The 17,684-nt window shown below is 45.4% G+C and overlaps 1 protein-coding gene across 2 annotated transcripts in view; it reads right to left on the reverse strand.

Moving 5' to 3' along the window:
• Window positions 1-4,671: 4,671 nt before the first annotated feature.
• LOC122402460 (zwei Ig domain protein zig-8-like) overlaps window positions 4,672-17,684 on the reverse strand; it is a 387,868-nt gene continuing 374,855 nt past the window's right edge. Inside the window, exons 6-7 of one of the 2 annotated variants that reach the window (XM_043405252.1) lie at window positions 8,540-8,708; window positions 4,672-7,404 (exon numbers count right to left, since the gene is read on the reverse strand). In XM_043405252.1, coding sequence (XP_043261187.1) covers window positions 7,316-7,404; window positions 8,540-8,708 — 258 coding nt within the window. In that variant the 3' untranslated portion in view covers window positions 4,672-7,315. Of the gene's footprint in view, window positions 7,408-8,539; window positions 8,709-17,684 lie in introns of both variants that reach the window. The other variant, XM_043405251.1, reaches the window with a different exon arrangement.

Raw genomic sequence — 17,684 nt, forward strand, 5'->3', positions numbered from 1 at the left:
TCAGTGGCTCCGCGAACTATCAAGACTATTTATAATTATTTTCCAGGCCACAACCAGAGACGAATGCATTCCTTTGACGTCCCGTTCGTTCCCAGCGAAATAAATGACGCGGCAAGTGTGACTTGGGAATGGTCGTTAAGCGAGAGGAGCGTCGTATCTTTCTTTCTTTGCCCAGACATCTTCTCATTTACCTGCGCTCCTCTCATCTAGCTATACAGGGCGTACCCTTTGTATCGCGGTCAACCGTATTTTTCGAATCAGATTTTCTAGACCGTTTTAATCTGGGTCGCTTTGAGTTCCGTCACAGAAGGGTGGAGAACGGCGAAGCACGCTCGAATATTGAATTAAATCGGGCCAGGTTTACGCGCGGTATGAATCACTGTCAAAATTTCAGCCTTTCCGCGAACCACCGGCTGTTTTCGGTTCGATTTTTTCGGAGGGCCACTCCACGTGCACCGGCGATCGCGCGTCATCCCCCGTTTGACGTAAAAGGTTCCGGAATCGTTCAGGGGAAATAAGTACCTGGACGCTGTCGCGTTAACGAGAATCGATCAATAAAGGTGGCTCGTATTATCTTTGTTTGTCCAGGCAAACTGTCCTTTCCTCTTATTTTCTTTTTCCCTTTCGTCCCGCGGCGAGCTCTTTTCCTCGTATTTATCGCCGACAGAAATAAATGTTATTTTTAGTATTACGCCGCGGGTCGACCGCGGTTATAACAATCTCGAGTCGCGAACGCTTTCAATATAATCTACAGAACGTTGGAGGTTCCAAAGCCCGGAATTACACGGCCGCGAAGTTTAGATGCATTTGTATGATACACGGGAGTTTATATAATTGTGGTCTGGCCATTTCTCTGCCACCGACGGGAATTATTAAAACGGCGGCATTCATAATTCAACGGGAAAATCGGACCGGGATTTTTATTGCACCGGTTTGCGAGCCGACTCGAATGGAACTGACCGTCGTTAAATGTGGAACGCGGTCCCGTATCTCTTTCGGCGGACGTCTTTTCATATTCCGTCCGGTTGTTCTTATTTCTTCGGTTGTTCCTTGCGCGCGAGTATCCCTAAATGTACACGTTTACCCATTCGTACCGTGTTGAATAGTCGGACGTTCGTTATGTAGTTCGACGCCGACGAGCAAATATTTTCATTGTAACTTTAGCAAAATAGATCTAGTTCCCGATTGAAGCGAGTTTCGCGAAGTTGAAACGGAGAGAGCATGTCCGCGTCAGATATTGTTTCGTTTAATATTCATGGGAAGTGTTCGCGATGGTTTGAAAGAGGGAAGATAGGGAAAATATCGATAGGTGGACGGTTGCATGCCGCGGATCATTTAATTCCTTACTGTCGTTTGATTTATTCATATTGGCGTTGATCCTTTTCACTCGAGGAAGGAATTCTGCCACTGATACGAGAACAATTTGAATAAAACAGAACGCGTAGTATTAAATCAGTCTTGAATATTATATAAATTTCATCCATAATGAGAGCCTGAAATTCAAGGATGCTCGAAAAAATATTTCATACAGTTTCATTGTACGATTCTTTTAATGACGAATACGATAAATGTAAATGTATATCTTTATTTGATACCGTATGAATGAAGCTAAGAAATTACTTGTTTTTTTTCATAATTTCTTTCGCGTTGAAAACAATTCACGTACATTCATGGCGTTGAAAGTATTCCGCTTCTAACTTTATATTTTCAAAAGAAAATCGATGGGACAGCAGTTCATTAATTTATGCAAAGCTAACGTATATCTACATCTGATACAACGAAACGACAATAATTGTACCTCGCGGTGACGTGACATTTTGCAATTCCACGGGCTTCAATATTATGTACGCTGCATTGTACCTCTGTTACCGTCTTTTTAACGATCGCGACAAAAAATAATTTATATAGTTGCGAATTCGTATAGAAGTTATATATAATAACGACACCTCGGTTGTATTTCCACTCGTACGCATTTGCTACGAAGCTCTTTCACATTCGACTTTATATCACACAAGAAATATCGAATTCGATATTGTTCTTGGAAACTAAATTATCTCTACACCGCGGAAAAACTTCTGAAATTATTTAAGAACAATATCGGTAGAAAACACGAAAATGAAAATGCCTAACCAAAGCTATTTCTCTCTTACTAATACAAAAACATTAAAATCTCGTTTCGGTCGTCCATGGATTAACCTATCAATTTTGCAATCTCGTTCTACGGTCTTATTAACGAGTACCGAGTATCATCGAGCTCAATCAACAATTTTTCGCGACGTCCATTACACCGTCGATCGACGGCTGCAACGTAAAATTTAATTAAGATTCCATCAAGCTCTAATGGCGCAAAGTTTCGTAATCATAGATTATCTCGAAAAGTCCCGGAGCCTCGAAATTTTCATTTTGCCCGCGTCGAATCGATAAATGGCCACACGGCGGTTAATTAATTCATCCGAAGACCAAGTTTACTCGTATCAGACGCTGGCAAACAGCAACGAGGACGCATCGCGTTAACGCGACAGCGGACAAGCAATCTCGAAGGGGCAACGCGACTGTCGGGCGAGCAATCCTAATCGGTCAGCGTTTGACCCGTAATCCAAACGTTTCTGGAGAGACACGGCCTCGATGACGAGCGCGTGCGTGCGTGGGTGTGCGTACACGCGCGAATTTCTGTGGCGATGCACGAGCGGCAGTATGTAACGCAGACACATCCACCTCGAGGGTCGAGGGTGGAGAACCTCGGCGCGAACATTATGCGGTGCACCTCGCGTTTACCTTGATAAATGGCGGCCGGAGAACGCCGGGCGTTGTTGCAGCCGCCGCCACCGTCTTTGCTCTTGTTCCCTTGGTTTTTTTCTCCCCCCGTTTGTTTCGCGTGCTTCCTTTTTCTCTCCTCTCTTCCTTCCTCCCTTTTGCACCGGAACCGGCTGATTTTTAGGAGGGAAAAATCTACCGCGATCGCGTGCGGGTGAAGCAGCGGCGAAGAAACGGAAAAGCAACCAGGGTCGGGGCTACTCGAATAATTTAATGTTCGAATATTTTATAGGCGTTCGAGTGCTGCGTATAAACTTTGAATACCCAAGTTGAAGTATAGTAATATCTTCCTCGGGTTATTCTCGAGGGTTTTGTTTGTAGTCAGCCTCTTGGAAAAGGGATTTTTAAACGATCGCGAGCCCATCGAGGATTCGGTTGAATTTATCATTTTAGGTAATCTTCTTTTCTGATCCCGACTAAACCATAAATTATATATTCTCTGATATTATTTTTCGCGCGGTCGTCGAAGGGATGCTCGAATGCTCGAATGTTTGTTAAGATAATCCCAGCTCCGGCCGAAGGAACCATTATTCTTCGCGGTTTTCGGATGTTGCGGAGACGCAATTATTCACGCGGCGACGAGAGAAGTGTTCTTACGTGTAATCGGGTCATCGTATTACCCCCCCGCGGAAACTTTTTTAATCACGTTTACCTCGCTACTAGATATTACTTCGACTTCCGACCGCGGTCGTCCGCATCGAGTCCTCGGATTAAACCGTTTCCCTGGTTTTCATTCATTATTCATATTTCCGGTTATTTTATTTTTTCGCTCCACCTTCGGCGGAGGAAGTTTTATTAATCGCGGCAAAACCAACGACGGGTAGACGGTCAGCGCGAGCTGATATAACTCCCGAATGTTTTTCGACTCATATATTACGTCTTCTTTGAACGAATCCTAAAACTACGGAAAAGCTTGCGAAATAACGTAATGCCAAAGGTTCCAAATAAATATACAATCCGAGCTGTAATCTTATGCAGATTACCATCGTGCGCAACGAAACTGATTATCGAGGCTTTTCCTTTCTACATTAGCTTTCAACGTTCTATCGAGCTCTATTTACCCATTAAACAGCCATTAAATTTAATACATTCGTCGAAGAAGTTATTTGCATAGAATTTATTATTCCCCGTTTGTATTACAGACGATTTCCAAGGGACTTCTGCGAGAAGCGGCATCTCCAATTTATTTAGCATTTCTTTGCAATTGTACGATTATTCGTTTCTATCTTGGATGAAAAAAAGTCCGCGCTGAAAGGTCGGTATGAAATGTATAGAATGTAAAAAGTAAAGCATACAACGTTCGAGATTTATTATTGGCTCGGATTTCATACGAACGCGATTGTTGGATATTTCAATTGACGACTGCCTATATCTTACAAAGGGAACACCTGGGCGAGTATTTTTCTGAATAAAACCAGACTTAAAATATAGGAACTCGGAGGTATAAATAAATCCTAGATAATGGTCAACCATTTTAGTAAAAAGTAGGTGTGAAAATAAAAATGTCAACATCGCGCTTTTGTTGGACGTTTTTCTTTCTTGTCATCAAGTTTTCTTTCTTATTTTATTCTTCCAGCTTCTCGGTTCTTGTCTCTCTCTCTATTTTTTTCCGATTTCAAGGATTTCCTTTTCAGTGGGAATTTTTTATTTCTCGCGCAGAAGAGAAATTTTTGCGAATCCGTTTTCGGCAATTTTATAACTGTAAATGAACAGAAGTAACGAACACGGTGTTTTTATTGCGAACATTACTTCAAGTACGTGTATCATCGTTGAGTTTCGAAGCACATCATCCGAAAATGTTTACTGACATTAATTACTTCAAAAGTTGATACGTTAATATCAATTCAATTCGTTTCGTATTTACTAGAAAATATCCTCTGGCGATTTCATTTTTACAAAGTAATTAATGTATAAATTACAATTTGCAGTCGACTTTATGGATTTAACTCTAGCACGTATAAAAATGTTAAATTCGATAATTTTGTGGTCGGTGTTGCGACGCACGATGTAATAAGAAATTTTCTGTCACGATCAAACGTAGTAATAATTTATATTGCAAACCACGGATCCATTTATTAATGCGTTGACTGTCGCAGAATTTTTGGATTAAACGAATCCTGGCGCACACTCTTTTTACAGACGCTGGTTAGGAAATGACTAGATATTTATTTTACTTTTTATGAATAAATATTCAGTTATTCGATCCATACTGATTTTCATTCTTCTTTTAAACGTCCAATATCCATTACTTACTCAGTGGTTGCGTCTGGTGAGAAATTGACAGCCAAGAATTTTCTTGTTATTAAAACATGTACCAAAACTTTCGAGTAAAAACAATAAGTCAAAAACGTAGCAATAAAATTTGTTTCTATAATGCTTCCTTTCCGAGATAATTAAATTTGAAAATTCGTTGGTTACACTGGCGATTGAATAAAATTTGTCCGACGCGTCTGACCAATACTTACTACTTCTACTTGTTCTAATCTGAAAATTGTACTCTGATGCACACGTAAGCCACGAATCTTCAGAGTCGATTTTCACGAGAACAGAACCTCGTGTAAGCAAACTTTGTTCTACGTTTTCGACCTAGTTTTTCGCGTAGAATCATCTCCTGGATCGTATCATAATTATTGGGAATCTCTGTATTCTTCAAGTATGCAAGATTGTCTGAACGAATCATCAAAATATCAAAAATATAAAAACCATAAAAAATACGAAACGAGCGTCATCGTAATGCATCGTCGTCGTTGTTTGTTGGAGTTCGAGGAGCGTGGGCGATTATCGTAGCCAAAGAACGCGTCGCGCAGCGTGGAATACACGTGGAATCGTGCCACTCGAAAGATCCCTGTATCCGACGAGGATTTTCGCGAGCTTTCGGCTCCGTCGCGTGCACCGTCTGTTAGGCGAAGCCATTAATCGATACAGGAGACGCCACTTTGCCATACGGCGCAGCTTTATCCGCGCAATGTATCGGTCGCCGTAGTAAATAAACGTATTACGATCGGGTCGCGATAGCGGGGAATTAATTGCTCGCTGGCCGTCGCGTTTCATCCTGCCCGGGTTAAAATTCGTTACGCTTGATCGTATACCGCTGCAATGCCGCGCGCAACGAGGGCCCGCGCAAAGATGCTCGAGCACCGCGACGTCGACATTTTAAAAAACTTGTATCCGCGAGGCGAAAGTTATCCGCGAAAGCGAGCTTGCACTTGGGCGGAAAACGAAAATCGTCGAGGAAACGATCGTAAAGATATTCAAATACACTACTAAAGATAGTGGTACTGAACGACAAAATTATAAGTGTAAATATAAAAAAAAATATAAAAATTGGTCGTATTAAAAAAAAATTAATTTTCTTTCGTGACGTGAGCTTGTAGTGTGTTTACATTACGTGAAAGATATTTAATTTACAGTTGTTTCAGTTCGTGATTCTCTGGTTCGAATTTGTCCCTCGATTAGTACGGATAATCGACATCCTCGAAGATTTTCGTGATCCGCGCGAGCGTGTGCTCGATGTTGCGGGCGATCGTCGATAGAGTACGACCCGTCGAAATCATTCGTATAAATATTACGAGAACCAGTGTTCCGGAAGTGAGGCGAGTACGCGGGCGGAGGTTATTGGTCTTTAACGGCAAAGGGACTGCCCGGCCGTCGTCTGACCGGCGTGGATCGACGCGATACGATCGAAATTACGGGGGTTGCGTGGCAACGATTCGCCCTTTTCGACGCGAATGACGTATGACGCGCCTATGGAAAACGGATCCGGCTGTCGATCGGTGTTCCCGGGCTTCTAACCGCTTTCTGTCCCACCTCTTCCGTACACATTCCGCGTGTCGGGGTGGCTGAATAATTGCGGAGGAAAGGCGATCCTTTGTACTCTGATCCACGCCTTTGTCCCGGTCGCTTGTTCCGTTCGCCGGCTCCCTCGTGGCGCTCGTCTCGTCTCGCTCGTTCTCCCGTCTTTCGCCATCTCAATTTCCGTTTGTCCCGCGACCGGGTCGGGTTTAATCGTTTCGCGACCAACCGCCGCTGCATTATTTCCGCGTTACGTTGCCTCTCGCCCCGCCGTGGTCTGTTCGAGCCCCGCGATCACGATCAGTCACTTTGTTGCAACGTCGAACGCTACCGTCGACGTTTGCCACGGGCTGGTTCCTTGGTCTCGCTCGGCGTTAACCGACGCCCCCCCCGGGGCCGTATTCAGTCGCGTTTCAGCGACACGGTCCCCAAGTTCGCGTCGATTCGGTTCAACAACGTTTCATCGACCGACGATGGTACCGCGAGTCTCTTTTTCGTCCGCGCGATCACTCGGCGCGCACCGTAGCCGGTTTCTATTTTTTCGATCTTTTTTTTTTGTTACCGGTGTCACTGCACCACCACTCGGTGACGTTCGCGTTTTTTGTCCCCACGGTCGGTTGATATCACGGTTGAAGACCCTTGCTCACTGTCGTCGATACGATGCAGGGTAGGAAGGACTTCCGATGGTCGGGGGAGGGGGATGACACAGTTAGTAAAGCAGCAGACACAGACAGAGCAGAAGGGAGTAGAGCCTCGGTTGCTTAGCTTGGCCACCGTGCTGCATTGCCGCGGGATACTCTCCTGAAACAGAGGACAACACTTAAATTTTCTGAAAACACCCGTACCATCGCCCGCTAAGAATATTATCAACTTAAGCTGCCTTACCAGCTCTTAACCCCTTGCTATATAATTACGAGTCTGACTCATCCTAAGTTCTTTATATTAACTTTCGCAATCATTCGTAGCCGAAGTTCTGATATATTGAAATCAACGCATCTTAACGTTGGATATTCTTAAAACAAATCATTCTTCACGAACATTGTACGTACGAAGAAATTTAAACAAGATTAAGTAGTACAATGCGGTTAGCTGCGATAGAAGGATACAGGCGAGAATAAGAATAGGTGATCGATCGTCGAGTACATCAAGGGACTAATTTTAAAGGCTACGTTCGAAGTTTAAATTACTTTGTTACTTTGGTTTCTTTATAGAGTCTTTTCGAGTCTTTCGCTGGACTGTGGGCCTGAGCGACCCACATAACCGTCCAAAAATATCAGTTTACGACAATGTCGGCAACAAAGTGTCTCGTTAGGATCTTGGCGTGCCTAGAATGCTTAATTTAGGCCGCAGTGAATATGGCACCCGAGTGCACCAGACTCTTGGTTCGCGACACAAAGTCGCGCGGCCAGAGTTGGCGGACTCCTTGGGCGCACTTTAATTTCATCCAGTCGAGCTAATTACGATGGCAAACTGGCTCCGTTGTTGAACCGGAGGCACTTGGCGTTCAGAGATACGCGCATACGTTTGGACGTTTCAATTGCGCGTTACGTGTTTAAGGGTGAAAGGAAGCGAAGCGTGGTTCTAAATGCCCTTAAAGAACGCATTAATATCGCGCGGCAACCCCATTAATCGGACGCGACGAAGAAGGATTCATTAATTAAACGGTCGTATCGAACGAAGGCAGCGGTTCCGTTCTTTTTCTCGTAGTTCTCCTTTGTTTGGCGTTCATCAACTTTAAATTAATATCCGGAAAAGGTTCGTCCTCCTTCGTTATTAATTCGCCCGATAAAAAGTTCCGCGTCGCCGAACGAAATCGCCGGGTATATTAATTTCCTCCGCTTCGAGGACGGTAATAATCCGTCGCGGAAGGGCGAACGATTTGATAACGAGACGAGAAAGAGAAACCGTTCGCAATTAAGTCGGTACCACTCACCATTGAGTACGTGCACGGTGATCGATTTTGGTTGAGCATTACTGGGATTACAAGTGTACCGTCCGGAGTCGGATGGTTTCGCTTCTTGCACGAGCAGGAAACTCGTGGTGCTGTCACCTTTCTCCGTGACCACGGATACGCCGCCTCTGTCGGAGTTGTAGTTGATTATCTGCAACAAAGATCGAGGGACCGCTTTGAGAAACGCGAACAGCAAGGTCGTTTCCTGATACGAAGGAACGGATGCGATACGCGGGAGAAACGGACGACCTTCGTAGGAACTTCCCTTTTATTCGACGGTTCGAAGTTGGAACTGGGATTGAGGAACGGGGGAGATAAGCTTTCGAGACTGCACCTCGACATCCGTCGCCATTGAATGAGCGTCGATACGAGGCCAGAAGGGAAAAATGTCTTACTTTTCCCCTCGATGATTTCTCTTTTCGTGCCCCCGGAGGTCGTTAATCGAAAAGAACTTGTAAAATTGCGGCGCGGGGGATATCGTTGCTCCCCCCCTTTCGGATGAAAGCTGCGAGGGTACGATCAGAGTCTCGGACTTATATTAGTTTTATCGTCGGCTACGTCAGCCGCTGCTATCGAAATTAGACATTTTTCCAGAACATTTGATGGTTAGTCGAGTACTCGTGAGAGAGGTACAGGTTGAGCGTAGTCCTCTGACGAGCGATGGAAGTGGCACAGAATATTGGGGAGATTTTGAAAGTGTCTTATTGCACGGCAATGATTTGGTAAAAATATTTAAAAGAATAACGGTCGTGCATTTCGGTATAGCTATTGCTTTGTAACTGTTCCTCCTGCTGGGGTTTATAAAGGGTATCGTCTCCGGGCTAATAAATGTTTACCTATTTTATTGACCTGGTCTACGGCCGTTTACGTAGACATCCCAACAATATAGATTCAGCGAAGGTGGCACGGTGCAACGCCCGAACGTGCAACGGTACACACTGCCAGCCCCTGCAAACGTTATGTTTATCCTGTGCCTGTTCCACTTGACGTTCCTCGCGAGTGTCTCTTTAACAGGGGTCGTAAGGGTCGACGTACGCTCGTGAGCGGAGGGAAGTAGAAGCAGAGCGACTACTGTCGTCAGACCTGAGACGGATTTCTAAATAAATGATCTGCAGAGCTCGAGCCTTCGGTGCGCTAGTCTTACGTACCATCTTAAACCCGTCGCGAGGAACTGCACCCTTTGCGAACTTTCTTCAAACTCATTCTTAGATATTTCTTTTTCTTGACAACGTCGCAGAAATCTTGACCTTTTTGCGATTTCCCATTAACGGTAAAAGTGTCTTCTGTTTTCAGCGCGAGGAAACTGTGACGCTGACACTTTCTCGACGAAGACCATGGCAAAGAGAAACAGTTCTCGCAAGCGTTAACGAGGTTTATTTCCAACTAACAATAGAATACGCGTGTCCGGTAAATAATAGTGTCTTTGCTTCAACGAGTCTCGACGTTTCGTTTGCGTAATCGAATTTCAAGTAACAATACAATGTTTTTCGCGGTTGGACGTATCTGTCTGTAGTTCGCTCGAATGATTCTAAAGGAAGATTAATCGTACGAGAAAGTTGTAACTCTGTAGCTCGATAAGGGATGCCCTGCTCCTTCCGTTCCGGTATCTCGTCCGTGATGTAACGCAGAATAATATGCGAAAGTTTCATTCGAAAGTGCATGGTTAATCCGGGCTCCGCGCACGACGGGTAATAACTGCGACGCGCACGTTTCACATTTCTGTTCGTGTTCGTGTTCGCGGTACTGGGCACGCTAAGCGCGGCTAAACTTTGCCACTGAAAAAAGCAGAATGTCGATATACGCCGTAAAGTCGCGTCAAAGTTTGTCGCTGAAGTTTACCGTGATCCTCAGATTTTCATTAAACGCGCTGCATCGCGCAAGCATATTATTAAACGAAAATTAAATCGCGAATTCTTTCCACATTTCGACGCTCGACGAATAAAAATAATAGATTTTTTGGCCACGGAAACGTAGATGTCTATAATCGAAAACTAGATCGTATATATCTTTCTTCGCGTTTCTTAAACTCATCGGAACGTTTCGCTAACAACTTCTAAGTAAATTTTTAAATTTCAAAAGATCTACAAGAATTTTCCGACGTCTTTTCACCGTGTACTCCGAACTCTTTTGACGCCAAGAGACGTCGTTTTTAATCTTCTCCGGCTGAGAATTTTCCGAGCATCGGAAAGAAAAAAAAATCTAGCAAGTCAGAGACAAAGTTGGGATTTTACTGTTTCGGTATCAACTGGGTCTCAGATTTCCAAGATTTTTATGGCTTTGTGGGATCGGGAAAATAATGACTCCGCCCTGTTCCGTTCCGCACAATTTTATTGTTGCTGTCGTACAACGACGTGACTCGTGGTGCGGGTTACGCTCGACTCTCTGGTACGATCATCGCCACCGTACCAAGAGGCCTTCAAAAACAAAAGACGGTCAGAGACGACGACAACGGCTTTTCGGCTCACGCGGCTCTGGTCGTCTCGTGTGCAACCATCGTCTCGTGTGCAACCATCGTCTCGTGTGCAACCATACATTGTAGCGGCTTCGAACGGCTAAGGCGTATGTGGTGCCTTGGCCGCCACACTACCCCCCTGCCAGTAATTGGCACAATTACGAAAAATTGACCGACTACATTACCACTACCATTTACTCTATTATATAAAATACGTTATCCTAACTAAGATTTACATTACAGTATTTGAACAGAGTTGAAAAAAAAAGGAATTTACATGGAGTTTAATATATAATACGTAATACCTAAAAATACATGAAAGTACATAAAAGTGATGGAAAAAAATAAATGGTATATGATACTTATTATAATAATGCGCAAGCCTTAAGTACTACCGCGTAATTTGAAATCGCTCGGGAAAACGTACGCGTCTACCTGAACGCGTAACACGTTGCTGTATAACCGGCGCATTGTCAGGTACGTTTGTTTGTGTGACCGGCTGATTTTCTATGCTCACGGGATCCGGTCTGTTTTCTGCTAGCATATAAGCAGGCTTTAGCCTTTCAATTGATATATTTATTTCCTTACCTCTAATGTTTATTGTAAATGTTTTTTCGCCTCGGCGCACTACGGCGTATGGACCTTCATAAGCGGGTTGTAAAATAGTTTTGGCTGAATCTGTTCGGATGAAAACATGTGTTGAACTGCTAAGATCTTTGAAAACGAATGTACGATTAACGGAATGGCGTGATGCATTAGAGGGACTCAATTTAGAAAAATGGTTGCGTAGTCTATTAGTAAAATCGGAAGCATTTTCTGTGCCTTCCGCTGAATGCGAAGACAAGAACTCTCCCGGTAATCTTAATGGCTCGCCATAAACTAATTCCGCTGAGGTAGCGCCGAGGTCTTCTTTCCAGGCGGAACGAATACCGAGTAGAACCGTCGGAAGTATTTCTGTCCACCTGTCGGATCCGTGGCACCTTATAGCCGACTTGAGCTGTCGGTGAAAACGCTCTACCATCCCATTGGCCGCTGGGTGATACGCCGTTGTGCGAAAGCGTGTGGATCCAATTAAATTGTTCAGCGCAAAAAATAATTTGGATTCGAATTGCCTACCCTGATCGGTGGTAATCCGTACGGGAGCACCAAACCGCGCTACCCAACCGTCATAAAAGGTTCGAGCTACGGTTTGGGCCTCCTGATCGACCATGGGGAAGGCTTCCGGCCACCGCGTATATCTGTCTACACAGGTCAGACAATACCTGAAACCTTCGGACACCGGTAAAATTACTATGTCTAAATGAATGTGTTCGAATCGCGCAGAAGGTTTAACAAATGTAGCCAATGGTGCAGTCACATGACGGGAAATTTTTGATCTTTGGCACGGTATACAGCAACGTGTCCACGTGCGAACATCTCTTTTAATCGACGGCCAAACATAACGTTGCGTTATGAGCTTGATCGTCGCGTTAATACCTGGATGTGATAATACATGTAACATATTAAAAACTGCGCGTCGGAAAGGAGGGGTGACATAAGGTCTTACATTCTTAGTCGAAATATCGCAAAAAATTTCGGAAGACGTGCCAGGCAACGAGACTTTGCGTAATCGCAGGCTAGATTCGCTATTCAACAACCGCTGCAACTCCTCATCCTGGGCTTGCGATTTTGCCAATTCTTCGAAATTAATCGAGTGGTTAACCGTTTCCACTCTGGACAGTGCATCGGCAACGACGTTGTCTTTACCGGAAATATGTTGAATATCTGTAGAGAATTGCGCAATGTAATCTAGGTATCGGAATTGTCGAGGAGAGCATTTATCTAATTTCTGTTTGAAAGCGAAAGTTATGGGTTTATGGTCTGTAAAAATCGTGAAATGTCTGCCTTCGAGCATATGTTTGAAATGTTTTATTGCTAAATAGATAGAAAGTAGTTCCCGGTCGTAAGCTGAATACTTCTTTTCGGCAGATCCTAATTTCTTAGAAAAGAATGCTAATGGTTGTCGTTCGTTGCCGACGCACTGATGTAAAACAGCTCCTACGGTGTAATCAGAAGCATCGCAGGTAACCGACAATGGAGCGTTGACCGCAGGATGAGAAAGCAGGGTTGCGTTTGCTAAACTATTTTTGGTATTTTCGAAAGCCTGACGCGCTTCCGAAGTCCAGGCTATCGGGGTCTTGCCCTTTAAATTGCCGGCTAGAAGGTCGTTCAAGGGTGCTTGAAAGCGAGCGGCATCTGGGATAAAACGGCGGTAAAAATTAAGCATTCCCAAGTACTGCCTCAAATCCTTCGCGTTTTTCGGAAGGGGAAATGACTTTATGGCTTGTACCTTGCCGGGCAAAGGTTGAGTGCCGCTTTCATTTACCCGATAGCCTAGAAATTTAACTTCTTCCTGTCCGAACGTGCATTTATTCGGATTAACAACAATGCCATAATCTTTTAATCGTTTAAATAATAATTCTAAATGGCGCAGGTGATCGGCTTGGGATTCTGAGGCGACCAAAATGTCGTCTATATACGCGTAACAAAAATCGAAACCGCGTAAAATTTCGTCGATAAAGCGCTGAAATGTTTGCGCGGCATTTCGTAACCCGAACGACATGTACGGGAATTCAAAAAGCCCGAACGGCGTTGTAATGGCCGTTTTTCCGACGTCTTCCGACGCAACCGGAATCTGATTATAAGCTCGGACGAGATCTATTGTGGAAAATACCTTTTTGCCACTCAGTTGTTGCGCAAAATCCTCAATGTGACGCACGGGGTATCGGTCGGGAATTGTCCGTGCGTTTAACGCTCTATAGTCACCGCAAGGCCTCCAAGCTTCTTCGCCCTTCTTCGGAACCATATGAAGGGGTGCTGACCACGCGCTCTTCGAAGGACAAGCGATGCCCATCTTCACCATCGCGTCGAACTCCTTCTGGGCAGCCCTGAGCCGGTCCGGTGCAAGCCGCCGCGGCTTGCTGGAAACGGGTGGTCCAGGGGTTGTCTCGATGTAATGCACCGTTTGGTGCGTAGTCCTCATCGGGGTGCCGCTAGGCCGTGTAAGTTCCGGCATCTGCATCAGGAGCTGGTGGTAAACGGTAGTCCCTGCTACTGTCTTCACCGACGGCGTTTCATCCTCGGCTCGTGTTCCGCGGACCGTTAACGACGTGGTCCGATCGACGAGGCGACGATTGCGGATGTCCACCATAAGATCGAAGTGATCGAGAAAGTCTACCCCGATTATGGGTTTTGTAACATCCGCAACCACGAATCGCCACACGAAATCCCGTCGTAGGCCGAGGTGCAGGTTTAACGACACTGTCCCGTAGGTGTTAATTACACTCCCATTCGCCGCCGCCAGCTGGTACTCCGATCTTTCTCGCAATCCGCCTAGCAGGCGGCGCGGAAAAACGCACAAATCGGCCCCGGTATCCACTAAAAATTCCGTCTTCGAGCTGTTGTCTAAGATGAAGAGGCGGCGTGATGCTGGATTTGTGTCGCTGGCCGCCATCAACGACTCCCCTAGGTCGTTTCCCTGATCCGTGGCGTTCCAATTGCACGGTGCAACGCACCTCTGCGCGGCCGGACCGAACCGCCAGTGGTACCAGCATTTCCCTTGATGGTCCATTTGTCCTCCCGCGGGCCGCTCTCGCGATCGCGATAGAGATCGTCTGCGGTAGCGCGAGTTTGGATGATTTCGGTGGGTCCACCTGCGACGGGAAGATTGCCCCTGGTCCACCAAGGATTCACGGATGGCAGAAATTTCCTGCCTCAAGGAAAGAGCCAATTGTGACATCTTAATGTTTAACATGGCCTCGATGCTCGGGCCCGGCGGGGGTATTTGGCAGGATGTAGATACGCCCGTAATCGCGGCCTCCGTGACGTGTACCCGCGGTGTCATCGTATCCGCAACAGCGTCTGCCAACTCTGCCACCTTATCCAGCGGGGTGTCCCGCTGCGTGGATAAAATCACCTGCATATTAGCAGGTAGTCGGCCCATCCAAAGCGTCCGCAATACACCGTCCGAAAAAGCCGTACCGGCCAATCCGTGCAGGTGACGAAGAAATTGGGACGGTTTTCTGTCCCCGATTTCCTCGTGTTCCAATAACCGTCGCGTTTTCTGTTCCTGCGAAGCACTAAGCCGGCGAATAAACTCATTTTTGAGCGTCGTGTACGGATCCGTGGCCGGAGGATTCATGATAATGTCTCTTACTTCCGCGGCGTGTCGCGCACTTAACGCGCCGAGAATGTACCCGAATTTCGTGGTCTCCGACGTTACATTGGATACCTCAAAACTTCTCTCTACCATCGAAAACCACATCTCCGGGTCTCCCGGACAAAACTCGGGTATTCGTACAGCGACGCGATCAACTGCCAACGGCACACTCCCGGATGTCCCGCGTTAACGGTAGGGTCAGTCATTTTACCAGTCTTGGTCACAAAAAAAAAAATAGTTTCACCGCACACACACACCGCGCTTACTATTTGTCAGACCGTGTCCTTTTCTTATATCCTTAACACTATACACTTATTTCTCTACCCTAACTAATATTGTCCGTATACGAAAAATGTCCAAATTTTCTTAAAAAAAACTTTACTTGCGCGGCGAGATCACGTCGGGGTCACCAATGTGGGATCGGGAAAATAATGACTCCGCCCTGTTCCGTTCCGCACAATTTTATTGTTGCTGTCGTACAACGACGTGACTCGTGGTGCGGGTTACGCTCGACTCTCTGGTACGATCATCGCCACCGTACCAAGAGGCCTTCAAAAACAAAAGACGGTCAGAGACGACGACAACGGCTTTTCGGCTCACGCGGCTCTGGTCGTCTCGTGTGCAACCATCGTCTCGTGTGCAACCATCGTCTCGTGTGCAACCATACATTGTAGCGGCTTCGAACGGCTAAGGCGTATGTGGTGCCTTGGCCGCCACAGCTTGTCGGCGAACAGACTGTTCAACGAACCAGATAATTTCGCTGCGTCGTAGAGTTTGTAATTCGGGCGAGTTTTAAACGCGTGGCGGAGCGAGGGTCTCCATGGCCTAGGAGAGGGTAAAATGGAAATGGAAGGAAGCGAGTGGAGTCTCGTCAGCCTCATTACGCGTTCATGGTAGAAATCGACATCCCACGGGATCCTCGACGACCCGATGGAACGTCTTGGACTCAATGGTCCATTGGAATGGTTTCCACCCGTTTGTCTTATCGGTCTTATCCTCGCGCCCCCGATAACGACTCCCTTGTCCCTCGTCTTTCTACATTTTTCCCTCGACTTATGTCCCCGCCCACCTTCCCCTACTCGCGTCACCGTTCCTCGTCCCCATCGCCCTTATCTTAATTTATCTGCTTCATTTAAGTCGATAGCGTTTCAGCTTTGATTGAATCCTTTGGGATCGATTCGTTTCAGTGCGCGAGATCGCTTTAGAACAGCGAAAACTGTGCGATGCCCGATGTTCAATTTATCGCGACGGATATTGTACGAAATTAAACGAATCTGTTGGGATTTATTCGGGAACGTGTTTATACAGGGTGTGCCCTTTTTGAGACGCATACTGTATAGATTTTCTTTATTTATATGTCAGAGAACAGGATAAAATTTTAAAGTTCAAAACGGTGAGACAGTCGCTAATTATTTAATCCGTCGTTACTAATTAAATGCCTGCAAAGACCCTCCGGTCTGCAATTCAATTTTTCCTTAAATAAATCACGATGTCTTACGAAGTCTTGAATAATTGTGTAAATAACGAGATCTGGGTCGTTCTTTTCGCCTTGGTTCGTATTCTTGTTGCATTGTTCATTTCTCGAGGAACATATTTTCCAGTTCGAGCTTAGGAATATTCTCGTTTCGTCGTGCAATTGTTTCCTCGTTTGTCGGCGGCGACCGGACGCAGACGTCTGTTGTTGCGCCGCGAAATTGGCATTTGTTTCGCGATTTCTCGGCCGCCTCTGGGCAACGTTCGAAAGCGGACGTCGAACGAAAAAATACAGTGTTTCTGGAAACCGAGGCTGGTGGTAATGTTATTATCGGTGCACGAAGTTGTTATTACGGTTGACGTCGAGTCCGTATCCTGGAAACGTTTCCGCAACAGCCTGGAATATCGCGGAAATAACGCGAACGTGAACGCTATTGATGTAATAATATTCTCAAGATTTGCTTGTCCATTAAACACAGCTTTCGTTTAAATGGAATAAAATGTCGCGTCTTGTTAGCGCGTTTCCAAGCGATTCTCCTTCTTCCTGTTCTACGTTTCTCCCGTTTCGTAACTTCAACAACGTGACAGATTTATTAAATTGAAAATTTTATTGGAACTCAATAACTACCGAATTAAATATTTCCTTGGAGTTTCGATATTGAGAAAATTGTACGGCAATTTAAAATTCAACGGCAACCAGATATTCCCTCCAAATTTTCCGTAGAGTGTATGCTAATACACATGCAAGTCAATGATTGTGGTCTACTTTAATAAGGAGTATCAGGGATATTGTTCGCATAATGCTGCGCTCCAGGATGTTATGAAAGCAATGTTTACCGAGTCAGATATACAGAGTGTCTCGTTATTAGCAGCCACAACTTCAGGGACGAGTTCAGTACGCTAAAGTAGCGAAAGAAGTTCATATAAACGAGGATTTTACCTGGCCTTAGTTTCGTATTACAGCCTTTATTGCGTCTCCATTATTCTTTTATGTTAATAAACTA

Source organism: Colletes gigas, unplaced genomic scaffold (genome assembly GCF_013123115.1).
Source record: "Colletes gigas isolate AHSC1104 unplaced genomic scaffold, ASM1312311v1 Colletes_gigas_Sc00036, whole genome shotgun sequence".
Taxonomy (NCBI): domain Eukaryota; kingdom Metazoa; phylum Arthropoda; class Insecta; order Hymenoptera; family Colletidae; genus Colletes; species Colletes gigas.